Source organism: Epargyreus clarus, unplaced genomic scaffold (genome assembly GCF_041222505.1).
Source record: "Epargyreus clarus isolate Ecla_fem2 unplaced genomic scaffold, WU_Ecla_fem_2.2 ptg000023l, whole genome shotgun sequence".
Lineage (NCBI taxonomy): Eukaryota > Metazoa > Arthropoda > Insecta > Lepidoptera > Hesperiidae > Epargyreus > Epargyreus clarus.
The window spans coordinates 6,046,119-6,061,558 of NW_027332230.1; the positions used below are offsets into that span (position 1 = coordinate 6,046,119).

Consider the following 15,440-nt stretch of genomic DNA (forward strand, 5'->3'; position numbering starts at 1 on the left):
CTTCATATCTCATTCAGTGCTGAACTCTAGAAACGATTACTTAATTATGCCGTCGCGTCAGGGTATTAATCAAACAAACCGATCAAAATTGATTTTCATTGACATTATATACAGACAGAGTAGGTACGGAATCGTTACTACTGGAGAACTGGTAATATTAGGTACTCGCTCTTGTAGTTAAATTTATTCCTCCTTCTGACGCGTTTGGAAAAATGAGATTGGCTTTTTATAATATCGACACCTAAGATCGACATTATAAAGATGCAAATTTTGTAGAGTAGATAAATGTCATTTTAAATATTATATTTTTAGATGTGATATGATAAGATACGATACAATACAATTTCCCTTTTTGCGAATACACATTGATACACGCATTCTTCTTCATATGTTTTTATTAAATACGCAAGAGAAGTATATGTATCTTCTCTCTTGCATATATAAGTACACACATACTCATTTATTACGTTAGTGTATGTAAAACTGTACTCGTATAATAATTTTCCTTATGTTCCTTCCGAATGGATCACATATTTACCTATTATTATGGGATTCCTACAACTGATGAGTACCTACTCATTTATATAAGATCACTTTATAGGATACTTAGAATGCGTTAGTCATGTAATGACTTTATACGTCATAGAACCTTAACAATGTTATAGTTTAAACGACCCGTGAAAATACTATTGTACAGTATTTTCATGGATCATTGTATTTGAAATGTTTTGTTTGATGCTTATACAATTTAAAACAATCGTTATTTAGTCGTATTTTATATGTTGTATGATGGTTGTTAGAAAGAGCTTTATTTTTATTGGCCTTTGAATATAAATCTCAAATTTATATTCAGCTATAACAAAATAGCTTGCTAATATAACATTGTTACAGTTTAATACTTAAATAGCAAAAAGGCATGCAGTCCACCTCATGGTGGTGCTGCTGCTGCCCTTAAACATCGGTAATCAAACCCAGATAGGACTGGATTCCTACTGGAGGTCGACCTCAGATGCGTTGCTACCCTGAAGGATTAAGTTGGAGTGCCTCGAGTAGACATATCTCCCTTCGCATACTCTCAAACGAAAGCAGCAGCGCTTAGCATTTCTGTTATAAAACAGAAATATCATATGGTGATGCCACCGGAGTCGAACCAATTCAGAAAGGATTAAACCTATACATCCATTCGTAAGCCTCAGTGAACCTCACTGCCGGACATAGGATTCCCTAAATTGGTATCATTCCGATAGGTTTTGTGTCTATCTAAAGTAACCTTTAAAATAACATAAATCTTAAAGAATATCAGCGAATAATAACTTCTTCGCTTCTTCTTCTTCTTCCTTAGGATTTCGGCCTGCCTGGCCTGCGGTCATCCCATATTTTCGTCGTTCTTGTCATATTTTTTTCCCCATAAATTGTCTATCCTTCGAGCGATATCGCAAACCCTTTCCTACATCAGCCTTTTATAAACAGTGAAATAAACAAATAAATTTCTCAGTTCCTTTTTTGAATTGACGGAAAATATCTTTATTGACTTAGCAACCTTTGTAGAGACCTTCAAGACTTTCTTAATTATTCAGATAAGGAGGTCATGAACGGGAAAATATGTTTGCTTTGTAAATTAGCAGCTTCGTCGTACACGCTCTGAATTTCAAATATTTTTTTCAAATGCTACTTATATAATTTGGGAAGACGTGATAAATAATAGAATATACCACTCTATCTCTATTGTAAATATTATATACTCGTATAAGGGGTTAGAGACCTACGAGTAGGTATGTGGTTCGATTCCAAAGGCGCCATCGCCCCACCTTTTCCTGTCTAATAACAGTAGTGTTTAGTGCTGCTTTGTTCTGGTTTGAAGAGTTTGGTAAAGGAGACATACTTATCCGAGGCATTTCAATTTATTTCTCAGGGATTGCAACGCATCTTTCGCCGACCTTGGTAGGATTTAAATCTTATCTGAGGGTTTTTACCGATGTCATACGGCGATTGCACTTATTGCAAATCATGTGAACTGATGTGGGAATCATCTTTTTGATAGTATCTCTCTTATACTTATGAATGTTATTTTAAATCGTATGCGCCCCACGCTTTTAATTATAATTACCTTAATCTTTTTAGTCTGTTATAAAAATGTGTTATCTTAAAAAATATATAATAAAGTGTTAAAATATTCAAGTGACTTATAATACACAAGAATGTAATGGTGTTCGTTTAATCCGTTGTTGCTATCGCGTTCTGTTTATTGTATTGACACAGTTTAATCATGTGGTCATGAATGACGATCAGTATTTACACGCGATCATTTTATAACCGCATGATGGCCGCCCTTGGAGATAGCTTTGCCCTTTTCTCTCAGTAAATATATAATTCGGATATTATGACATAAAAGGCATCATTTAAGGAACATTAAGGTTGTTCCTCGAATATTCAAATTATTATTTACCTTTGCGGTTTTTGTTCTCTTTTCTGGGTTAATTATTAATATATCTCCTTTTACCCTTATTTGTCCTTTATTTGCCGTGTAGGTACAAGACAGACATAAACGTAGCAAAATATACGTAATATCTTGGAAATATATAGGTTCTTAGCAACGTAGTAGCAGTTAGATACATATTTAATAACTTTGTTAATGCAAATAAATTATGGTCTTTTACTTGTCGTTTGTTAGGTATCTAGAGTTAATGTAAGTAAAATAAGTGGGTCAATATGCTATGCAAAATGTCAAGTTTCGTGTATAGTTCGCTCTGAATACTCTGAATATAGAAATGAATCGCGTCGCCATAGCAAATTGTATGACTACACCTGCTCGCAACAACTTCAGAGCGGACTAGCAGTTTGGCGCGGATTATAACTACTTTGTAATTTATATTACTAATAATGTTAATGTTTTATCTATTCCAGGTTTTGGTGTAGGTCTGGCCTCTTCGTCATCATTCGTGTCTCTAAACCACTATTTCTCGAAGAAGCGTGGTCAGGCTGTAGGCTTGTCCATGGCGGGTACGGGCTTCGGGTTGATGGTGATGCCACAGCTGGTCAATCTGCTGTTAGGGGAGTTCGGGTTCAGGTGGACCGTGGTCATACTGGGCGGTTTGGCGTTCCACGCGGTCCTGGGTTCATGTCTGCTCCAGCCGATTAAGAGGCATCTCATAGACGAGCCGGTGGACTGTGAATTGCAACCTGTAAAGGTATTTACAATTATTTATTTATACAAGCATTATTAAAAATAATAATATTTTATAAGATATTTTAACAGAGAAATAAAGATTAATTACTTATATTAAACATAAAAAATTAGTGTGTTATTTATTAACCTATTTACATGACGAAAAAGTTTTACACATCCACATAATTTATAATGAATATACCTATAATATATATGTATAAACAACTTAAAAAATCAACTTACGGTAATTCTACGTATTATAGGTATTTGCTTACATACAATATTGTCACAATGACGTGTCTGCATTTGTGCAATCGTTCTCATAAGTCATTTTGCATCAATCGGAAAAAAAATGTCTGCACCCAAACATATATTTATGTACAAGTATGTTTTTCTCAGAAAGTATAGGCCGCGCCAAACTGCTAGTCCGCTCTGAAGTTGTTGCGAGCAGGTGTAGTAATACAATTTGCTATGGCGACGTGATTCACTTCTATATTGAATTCAAAAAATGCTATGTAAAGAACCTATTTTGAATTTAAAAAAATGGTTTGATTTGATTTATCTAGAGGGGACTAGCAGTTTGACGCGGACTATAACTGCCATGACTCTAAGCGAAAACTGTAAAGTTTTAACTACATCTTAAGTTAGCTCACATTTATTTGCACGATACCGACACATAAAACCCGTTTTTGTTTTTTGTTTCTGTGTACGAGCTTATTGTGGAAAGTTACTGTAACGGGACTTTACATTAAGGTGTAACACTGTAAAAAGTGACTAAGGCTTCTTTACACCTATTAGAGTTTTTGTGTATGTGTGCCCAAGTGCGGATTGATAGACTTCACACATTTATGAGTTATGAGATTTTTTTTAATAGCTCAGGTAGTAGGTTTTGTCATGATGATTTCCTTCGCCTTTATTGCAAGTGATAATTTAATTGTAATACACTAATAATTTCAAAATATCAGTGGTGCGTGCCTGGGATTTGAACTTCAGACTCTCCGATCGATAGGCCGTGTTTCAACTACTACGCTATTACTGTTTTTATTTGGCATTGTTATGTCCTTTCAATTAAATTTTAACACGCCTTTATTCGCCTTGGTATGTTCCCGGGTATGTGGGTAACGGAAACTTTGAACACTGTTTTTGAAACTTCAAAATGTCGGATTAATTCGAAAATTCGCATACTTATCAAGGACCGATGACAATACACGATTTTAATTTAATGCTTAATTTATTCCAGGAGATGGAGTGTATTTTCGAGAGCGATGAAGAAGCGGAGGACAAATTTGAAATAAATCCGTTAGTAACCCATCCGATGCCAAAGTTGACGCCGCAACGTTCCCACGGGAACATGAACCATCCGTCAGTGCGAACTGTTGGGTTGCCTAGAGCCAAAACCTGTGATAAACCCCTAGAAGACTTTGAGAAGAACAATAAATTGATGCCAGTGTTGACAACCGCTGCCTCGGTGGCGGCGATGCAAAGAGTGACATCTAGTGGGAGTATGAGCGAAGCGGCCAGGAAGAGAAAAGTATCCGTCATATCGAACATATCCAATATGGATTTCACGGGCAGTTATCTGCAGTTGTATTTGGATGTAAGTTTTTTTTTATATAAAAGGAGTAGCAGACGAGCATGCAGTCCACCTGATGATAAGTGAGTACTGCCGCCCATGGACATGTGTAATCAACCCCAGATAGGATTAGATATTCCTACCTGAGGTCAACCACAGATGCGCCGCTACCCCTGAAGACTAAGCTGGAACGCCTCGCAAAAGTCTGTCTCCCTTACCATACCCTTCAAACCGGAACACAGTTGTTTGAGGTTCGGTTTTAACGTAGCGTCTAAAGAGTACATCATATTTTATAAGATTAGATTTTTACCTAATGTTGGCAACAGATGCGATGCAACTCCTGAGAGTCACGTTGGGACGCCTCGGATAAGTATGTCTGTCTTCAGACCCTTCTCAACTTAACACAACAGCGCTTAAGACTGTATTAGGAAGAAATAGGTGTGGCGATGGTGCCTCCGGGGTCGAACATCAGAACAACTTTTACCACATTCAAAATATACTTTAAATTATATAATTTATCACCTATTTTATTGTTAAAATTTACCATTATTTATAAATATAGACATTGCGCACTTTTATTTTCAATAAATTGAGTAATGTAAATTAATGATAAAAATATCTGTTCCAGACGGCCGACGAAGAAGCCATTCAGATGAAATCCTTTAAAAAAATAGAGCCCGAACAAGAGAAAAAGAAGGGATTTTTTAGAAAGTTTATTGCTTTGATGGACTTGGATCTTCTGAAGGATTGGTCCTTTTTGAATCTTTTACTCGGCCTTTCTCTGTTTTGGAGTGGGGAGCTACAATTTAGGATGTTAACGCCGTTCTTTATTAGGAGCTTAGGTTATAATATGAATGACACGGCTTTCTGTCTCTCTATGACAGCTATAACTGATATCTTGGTTCGTTTGATACTACCGCCTATATTTGACCGTACGAGTATTTCGAAGAAAATGATTTTCTTCATCTCCGCTTTCTTCTTGGCAGCCACTCGGTCGGGTAAGTTTTTTGAACTTTTTTTTATATAATTATATTAAGAAGTATATATAATTATAATTACGAACTTAAACGACATTTATATACTACAATAATAAAACTTGCGTTAAAGTTATTGTTGTTATAATAAAAAATATTTAACTTTGACGATAATGGAATATTATAATTCTGTGTTGCACCGACTTATTTATAAAATTAACGTCATTTGTTTCAATGACAGTACAATTTTTAGTCGACGTTGATAGGTACGGAAGTTGAGAAAAACAATAGCTTTAACCAATCCAAATTGTTCGGTTAATGATAAGTAGTTATGACGTAATTACAGCCTCATTTATTCCATTAATATACATATCAATATACAACTCAGTTTACATTTTTTAATTGTCAAGTTACGTATTATTGTCATTAGTAATTATGTCACATTCGTTAATTTACTATAATTAGGTTATACACTTTTAATACATCATTATTTATTATTAGGTGGCACGGCAGTGCCTCTGCCAAGTCGAGCCGAAAAAAAGCGGTACGGCCGTACCATAATTTTCTCGAAGCAATAGTTATTATTTATTATTATAGTTTATTATTATTAATATCTACTAACTTTATTAAAATATGATGTGCATCGTGTATGTTCAATTTATACTAAGGACCTCTAGACGAGTATAGGCCTCCTCCAAAATAAATACATAATATTAAACCATAAATTATTATATATTTCCAGTACTAGCCGAGCAAAGTGAATGGGTGCCGCTCATGATCTGGCTGTCCATATGTGGTTTCTTCCGTGGCATGTGCCTCAGCAACTTCACGCTGACAATCTCGGAGTACTGCCCGCTGGAGAAGTTACCCGCTGCCTTCGGATTGCACATGGTCAGCAAGGGTGTGTTCGTTGTGGCTATCGGGCCTATTATTGGTGAGTACTGTTATTTCATCATCTTCTTCTGATCATAGTATTTATTATTATTATCATCAGTAGCATTTTTCCATTAATTTCTCCAAGAGATTATTATCGAAATTGGAGCTCTGGGGAAAAACTATATGCTTATTTTATAAAGTTGAAATAACAAGCCGGCTTATTTGTTTTTAGGCGTCCATTGCGCTGAGAATAGGCGGTCTTTTTGTCCGATGTCTTTTCCCAGGATAGCAAATAAACCAAATCGAAAAGATCGTTTTTTTGGAAATCGATCGAATTGAAATTTTGTGAATAAATTTTTCAGATTTCGAATCTGATTAATTAAAGATCGACTTAACTCGGGAAGAGTCGTCATCCCTACATTGCACATACAGCAAATGTAATCTTAGTGTGAAGTTACGAATAATTATAAATATATTTTATAATGAAATTAAATTTCTCCTAATTTCAGGTTACGTAAGAGACTACACCGACAACTACGCCATTTGCATCCACGTACAAAACGCACTTATAATGTCCTGTGTTCTCGTGTGGGGCATTGAATACGCTCTCGCCTATACAAGGAGGCGCAAAGTCGTGCAAATATAGACGGTATATTGATATTATGTATACATATACTGCAGTGATGTATGTCTGACTTAATATTGTAGTAAAACTTGTTAAAGCAAGATATTGTGATCTTCATACGTGGTAATTTGCTTGGATTTAATCTTAATGATTTTAATTTTAAAAAATATTTTGTATACTCGTAAAGGTACTTCTAGTTTTAATCTTAACATCAGAAGGTACTTAACTAATTTTTCTTTTCTTTTTGTTATTTAATTGTTTGAATTGCAGTATATTCTTCAAATGTAAGGAAAAGCAAGTCTGTCAATGGAAATAATGTATAATTTGTTTCTATGTGTGTATTGTTTTATGTATGCAAGAAAATAAATTAAATCCATGCGAATTATTTCACAATATGTTATGTTACATATTAGACATCATTAGAGTATCTTTAAGATTGGATTGTTACGTTTCGTAAGTGTATTTTATTTTTTGAATTAATTATTAGAGAATAACACGAGGCATAGTTATGTGAGATGTTACTGTGTTTTGTACTTATGTACTTTGTTTTAAATGTTTGTTTTAACGGTTGCCTTTCAACTACATTTTCAATGTTCTTCAAAATTTTCTGTTGATTATTGTATGATGACTGACATTTGGTACGATACAACTTAGAAATAACATTGAATATTATAATATTATCTATAAATGTTTGATTGGAACCAACAATCTTAATTTAATTCTTTTAAAAGTTTATGCCTGTCAGTAAAGAAACCTTGTAAAGTTAAAATACATTCTTGATTTTGATTTCGAAGGTTGTAAGACTGTCAGTTTTACAAATTTTGTTGATGTCATTATTGTTGATCTATATCGTACTGTTTTGTTAAATATATTTGATAACACTAAATGCAAATTCCTAAAACACCATCTGAAAGAATATTAACAGTGTTGCATTGGTAATTGTAAACATTAAAATCAAAACAATGGCAACAAAATCAAAAAAGAATGGTGTAAAAATATGGTAGTACATATTTAATCTTTGACTCACATAAACAATAAATAACATCTCGATTAAGTAATTATGTTAAGTTATGTTAAAATAATCTTAATATTGTATAAATCTGTACAACATGTACAATTTATTTTGTTAAATTTGATTTTATTTAGAATGCCGTGAATTTACTAATTAAGGGCCTGGTCTAGCCATGAATGAGAAGTGATTAACCTGGGTATTAATAATGGTAAGGGATAGATAAGTGACTTGGTGCTTATACTAAACAACTGAATGTCTTTATAGGCAGTAGGGTATGCCAATGATTTATTAGGCGGCTCACATACCGATGGTAGACAGCAACTAGCAATTGAGAAATTACTACACCGTTAATAGAGTATCAAAAACAACTAGATAGATCAATTTATTGATATGTTTCATTGAGATATTTTGAGATACATCTTAATTAAAACATATTTTTTGTCTAGCCTACTTTGATTATAAATTGAAAATGACATTGTATTAATTACTATATTATGGCCAACAAAACCAAAATAAATGAACATAACTAAGAATTTAATTTATTCAGAAGTAACGAATAAATTATGCTGTATTGTCACCAATTCTCAATTGTTAATTGCCAGATGGAAGGTCGATTGTATTAATTCTATCTGTTGCGTTTTCATATTACGATACATACATACATAGCATAGCGCAAATTACCGCCATCTAGCGGCAAAAATATATCAGCCTTTCACCGTTAGTATATGAGCCGCCTTTTACCAAATCGTTACTTAATGAGCATTTAAGATTGACTGCAATTTTACTTAATAATATATATTTTTTGCAAATATTTCTAATTCCAAGTTTCTTCCAGTGTTCTATTTTTATATTCAACGCAAATAAACCATGACTTGATTGTGCTCAAAAAAGTGTAAAAAAGGTTTTTTATCTGTTAACGTGACAGCTAGTGAAGTGAAAGTGTAATGTAGTACGTAACTAAAACTTATAGACTTGTAATGTTACATTTAGTGTAACATTTTGTAGATATTCATTTTAATAATCGTATTTTTAGATGGTTGTTTGCAGTTTTGAAAGGTTTTATCTAGTTATTTCTAGACAATGATACAATTCCTAGAACTTTAGGTAGAGTTCTTTCAATGTTTAAGGGGACGTAGATTTAGGAGACTCATAATAATATCGGAAATGGTGTAAATTGTAAAGAAATGTCCATAATAGACCACTTTTAAACAGATATTAAATATATAGGGCATTAGAGCGGACATTTTCAAGATTTGCTTACAAATATAGTCATCCCGCTTCACACAGACATCATAACATTGACATATATGACATTTGACATATATTGATAATAAGCTGTTGATGACAGTTCCTCCACATGTCCGGCCTATTGCTACAATACAGAGTGTCTTTGCTTTTGAATAATATTATAAAACAATTTCTCAGAGACGTTTTCATACTGAAGATATAATTTAATATAATATAATCTACGACTATATTATTATTTTTTTAAATATGCCAAAAATCAAGCAAGCTTCCTTGATATATAACCGAAAGATTTAAGGGTCAATATTTTACGTTAAGGAGTATTTCATAAAATGATTTATTATTGTGTTAATATTATATTTACGCTGTCGATGGTAACATTATCTAATATATTATTTAAATAATAAACAACATCGGCAGTTTATATCGTGATTTATTCGACTCATTACGGGCCATTTTTATTAGGGTCTCGAAATAAGAAGTATTTTGAGCGTCTTCTTTCTTGTCACGCAGGTTAATGTCCAATCCGCATGCGTTAATTAACCCGCTAATCTCTTCGTGGTTCGCGTGTGTATGTATGATTATATAACAGGAAAATTTACGAAACAATAGGTAGTATCATATAGTTTCATAGATGCATGAAATGTGTCATGCATGGGAGCGACAAACGCACGCATGCCTAAATCCGCGTGATAAGCTTCTGAAGTGAACTGGCCCTACGTCAGGCGTGACGATTTATTTACGATATGTTCTTTCCCCGTTACATCAAGCAAGAAACAATATTCTTACATATATTGTAACATGTTATATTTATGTAATTTAATTACGATTAGTATGATATGTTTTGCTAGTAATTAGACTTGCCTGCAAGTTGAACACACGATTGAACGCGTATACTTGGGAAGTGTATTAAGTTCTTTAAGTTATTTTTCGATCCATTTATTAGTAGAATGTCAATGTTTCCATCAAGCGTCTATGCATTTTATATATATTTATTTTTTTATAATTAGTTCTTCATTGTCACGTATAACTGTTTTAAAAGATTGTGTGCTGCTATTTTAAAACTAAATTTTACCGTTTTATGTATGCTTAGGCCCACTTATGACAACGACAAAACGACAACGAAAATCTGCGCAGTTTCGTCCTTTGTCCTTCAGGTGGAAAATTGAATGATGTATCATTTTTTATTGTTTAAATGCGCTAAGACAAAACAGTTTAGAATATTTTTCTATTTGTGTTTGTTTGTGTCTATTGTGTTTTGTTTGGTAGCTATTTTGTCTAAAAAAATACTAGAAATTGTTGTCTATACAACGTTAGACCTTCTCTTTGCTTAATTTTTTTGGATAGCGTAAGCTGCAGGTCCATGTGCGCTTATAAACTTATAAATACAATAGTTATAAATACAATAGTTATTTTCCGCTATTTTGTGATAGCTGTTGACGAGTTTTGGTGTCATCCATAAAAGACATTTATAATGATATTTGTCGGCTTTCGATCGGCACTCGGCGACTACAAGTGTATATAAAAAGTGAAAAAATATATATTCCGACGCTACGCGAAGAGTCAATTGTAGGTTCCACAATAAATTTATTTTAAATAAATGAAATACTTACATTTATATCAGCTAGGAAATTTTGCATGATCAAAACTTAGTGCTTCCTTGGTACATAATTGTAGTATAATAGTACTTCAGTGAAATTAGAAAGCAGATGATTTAGGTAGAAATATTGCGTTTTGCGCTATCTCATTATGAAAAATTTAGAAGCAATAAAATATTCTCAAGTCGTGCCAACATTTCTTAAATTCATTGTATATTTCTTCGTATATTTTTCAGTAAATAAAATAATAATGTTAAATATACATTGTACAATTCTAAGTGTTTTGTGTACGCGCTATTCGATGCGACATTTTATTTTTATTGTCTATGTCTATTTCACGCGCTTTTTACCTTCATAAAACCAATTAAAATGTAGTCGGCGCTAGCGTTTACATGTATTTAAGAACGTAGACTCGTAATCTCATAGATTAGTAAAGATTACTCACTCCTAACAAGAAAATGTACTCAGTTTTGAGAATTGAAATAGTTGCGTAAAAAAGTTTTGCCACGCCTCCGTGCTAAAATGTCCCTAAAATATTTGAAATAATTATTTATTTATTACGTAAATTACGCAATTATTACGTAAATTAGTTATTTATTCGTAAATTTTCTCTAAAACCGTTTTTATTTGTCAAGGATTCAAAAAAAGAACTTACTAAAATAAGCCGTTTGTGGCTTCATTCAATTTCAAGGCGGCGAAGTATCTTTACTAATCTATACGTAATCTATTCATATTTGTAAATGAATGCAAGTCTTCAAAACCCTTTTTTACAAGCTGGATGAAAACTTAGCGCGGTTTCGAATATCTTTATATTTGTTTAAAACGTATTATTAAAATCAATTGTGTACTTATCTTCTAAAACATTGCGTCTTCCGAACTTTCCTACTATTTGTAAAAAATGGGCTCTGTAATGTGATTTTATTGACCAAATATACTTAATGACTTTTGATAAAAATGTACCTTGACGTGGTAATGTACTCACAGTGACTGTTATGAAGTATTCATATATAATGTATAAGTCTAGATCGACAGTGGAACTTGAGAAAACATCAAAAAAACATTATAAACTCGAGCGAACCTACTCTCGGGTACAAACAGAAGGCGGAACACCATTATATTGCGCAATTCAAGTGAAGCTAACTTAGTAGTAAATATCGCAATCGGGGTGAAATATGTTCGGAAAACTAGTACAATTATATATCTTACGATAAAGCTAGTTTTAAAATGGATATAGAACCTACGATTCTTCCCGCATGTTCGCTGCACGGGCGCACTCTATGCTAATTATTACTCTGTGGTAAGGTCTTTCCCGCCATTTATTTATATTTATTTCAGTACGAAACTCGCGCACAGATGCAATATTGTTGTATTTTAAACGCATAAGGCATAGATCAATAAGACATCATCCGTTCCGCCATCGAATCTAGACTTAATATTTTGGGAATATTATATTCCTAAGAGTTGTTGCAAAAGTGTCGTGTGCCATTTGAAATGTGGTTTGTAAACATTAACTTTTTATAACCTTACATTATCTATTGGACCGCGTATTTTTGTTCGAATCAATTAACGAAATGTATGTGCCAATTATAAATAATTATGAACGTAAAAGACGTTGTTAGTCTCTTAGAGAATTTTGTGTCCTATCATAGTCTGTATTGAATTCTTCTGTTTTCAATACTGCAATTAACAAATACAGATTAAATGTTACGTAATATTTATTGTATTTTACACAACATTTTGAAATGTATTCGAATAATTTCATTATTTGGATGTTGTTAAATATAAATTTTGATACGTAATTGTTTATGTATGTGTTTTCTAATACATTACTGGCAATGATAATAAAGTTTTATTAAACAAAGTAAGTACCCACTAATTTCGTGTAAAACAACTTTTTAAAATTAAAGACAATTTATTTATTGGTACAAAACTTGTGAAGATTGAGATAATGAGATGTTATATACATATGTACATTTGTATATACATATAAACATTTTTCGATACACAATGCTAACATATCTTGTTGCCAAATATTGTACATAGAAGTAATCTAATAAAGGGGGCGTAAAACATTTCATTATTTTGACATAACTTTTTCAAGTACAAAATTTAAAAGTTACAAAAAATCAAGGTTATATTGTATTCATTTATACTTATAAAATTGAGGCATAATAACTTAAGTTGTCTACTTATAATCATATTATTTAATTTCTGAGTATGTTTGAGTAGTGATTTAATTAGCTTATATGAATTATTTAAAACCTATTTAGAGATGTAGGCACGCCTTTATACTGTATTTTAATACTGCAAATGTACCTTAACTAAATATATCAAGAATTTTATAAACGAATGACATACATAATTGATTAAACTAATTATTGGTTACCGAAACTTGTGTATTATTTTTATTTAAGTACCCAAAATTTTAACAGGTTATTTGGAGCGTTTATTGGTTAAATCGTAAAACTCCGCTTTGAACCGTAATGTTATGCTATATAAAAAATGTAATAAAAAAAAACATAAGTAATTGAGTTTAATTATTTTTTGTATTCCTTTAATACAAAACTTAACAATCTTAACTGATTTTAACAAGACTGTCTGAAAATAGGGTTTTACATACTAACGTTAAAATGGGACAATCGTGGGCTGGTATAATGCATCTTCTTGCACATTTTAAAAGTTTATACAAACACTAGTGTTGTCCCGTTAACATTGAAAGATTGTTATCGATATCGACATATACCCTAAAGATAATTTTAATAATAATGAAAGTGATTTTCAGCAGATTGGGCATTAGAAAAAGGAGAACCAAGTAGAGGTTAGTCAGACTGATTGTATTAACAATAGAATTGCGAGGATGGTCGGTTGTTAGTGCAGTGGCGAATCCGGTTTATGTATATGCACGTTGACCGAATTTACATAACAAAGCTTACGAGTTTTTAACACGCTTTTATTAGCTTGGGTTGTATGTGTGTATGTATGTATGTAACTATGTAACGGAAACTTTGAACCCGATTTCTATCCACGTTGAACGTTCAGTTGAACGTTGAAGAATTATCATAAACCGATGACAATACACGATATTAATAATTTTGTACCATTGTCCTTATCAACATCCTCAGGATTCACGATTTTCGAGGCGAGATTGTTCGAGCGCCTTAGAGAAAGTTCATCGCAAGTTACTAGATTGATTTTTAGGATTCCATACTAACAGGGTAAAACGAAACCCTCCGCTGTCTGTTCGTGTGTCACAGGGCTTTGTCTCTAAAACCGTAATAGATAGGCACTTGATTTTTTATAAAGCATGCATAATGGTGGTCGCTATAATAGCAAATAGTAAAAATTCGTAAAATAAATATAGTTCAAAAAACCAATAAACACGCTTTTATGATGAAATCAACTAAAAAGTAAAAAATAATCTTCAATGTAGGCGCTTTTCGAAAACTGATAAATGCACCCCACGCTTTTTTCACAATTATACTATTTACTGTTCCTTAATTGATTCCTAGATTGAAGATTATTTTTTACTTTTTAGTAGATTTTTTCATAAAAGCGTGTTTTTTTAGTTTTTTAAACTATATTTATTAGGATTGGTTGTTTGGTCTCTTAATTATTTTAAATTTGTAAATTGTAGGTACTTTGCATAATTTTGACTTCCTGCTAATAAAATACTTAAACTTAAAACGCTTTGTTCAGGTGGTGTTATAATATTATTGGTGAGAATTTATTTAAAAAGTGGCTTTTGGTTTAATCCCTGCGATGGATGGCGTATTTGCGACCACAGTAGAGGAATACCTAATTTCAAAAATAAGTTTGGCCATAAACAAGACAAACAATAATAAAAAATATATTATTGTAAATACCAGCAATACCGCTTTATAAAAAAATATGACTTCATCTATTACAAACGAAAATTAGAAAAATATACATTATGACGCAATGATATTAAATGGTTAGATAATAATGTAATATTTCATAATCTTGCGTCATACGATGGGTCCATAATAGAATAAGAATAATATTGGCAATAAGATTGTTTAACGATATTATTACACGGAGCGGTCACATCACTAGAGTACATTTTGCAACTCCGTTAAAATATGCAACTATGCGATAATACAAAAATCAGCAAAATATAGAGCAATAAATAACGATGCTCGCTCATTTAGATATGCCATAGTCGCATAATGAATAAACTATAATAATATTATAAGGACATGATAAAAAAATAAGGAACAGTCTTGTTAGTCACTCGCTAAAATCGAAGAGATATGCAAAACAGGTTATTGAATAAACATAAATAAATGTAATGAATGAAATTATCTACAAAGCAAATAAATATATAAGGCATTAGGCTACAGATTTTTCTAT

At 32.3% G+C, this 15,440-nt stretch overlaps 1 protein-coding gene across 2 annotated transcripts in view; it reads left to right on the forward strand.

Moving 5' to 3' along the window:
* The window catches only part of LOC140751466 (uncharacterized), a 34,548-nt gene extending 21,088 nt beyond the window's left edge, over positions 1–13,460 (forward strand). The window contains exons 4-9 of one of the 2 annotated variants that reach the window (XR_012103357.1): positions 2,905–3,188; positions 4,407–4,763; positions 5,368–5,737; positions 6,456–6,647; positions 7,099–13,200; positions 13,236–13,460. Coding sequence is in view for 1 of the 2 variants with exons in the window: in XM_073085330.1 (XP_072941431.1) it covers positions 2,905–3,188; positions 4,407–4,763; positions 5,368–5,737; positions 6,456–6,647; positions 7,099–7,235 (1,340 nt within the window). In the remaining variant the exon portion in view is untranslated. Of the gene's footprint in view, positions 1–2,904; positions 3,189–4,406; positions 4,764–5,367; positions 5,738–6,455; positions 6,648–7,098 lie in introns of both variants that reach the window. The other variant, XM_073085330.1, reaches the window with a different exon arrangement.
* The last annotated feature ends 1,980 nt before the right edge of the window (positions 13,461–15,440 follow it).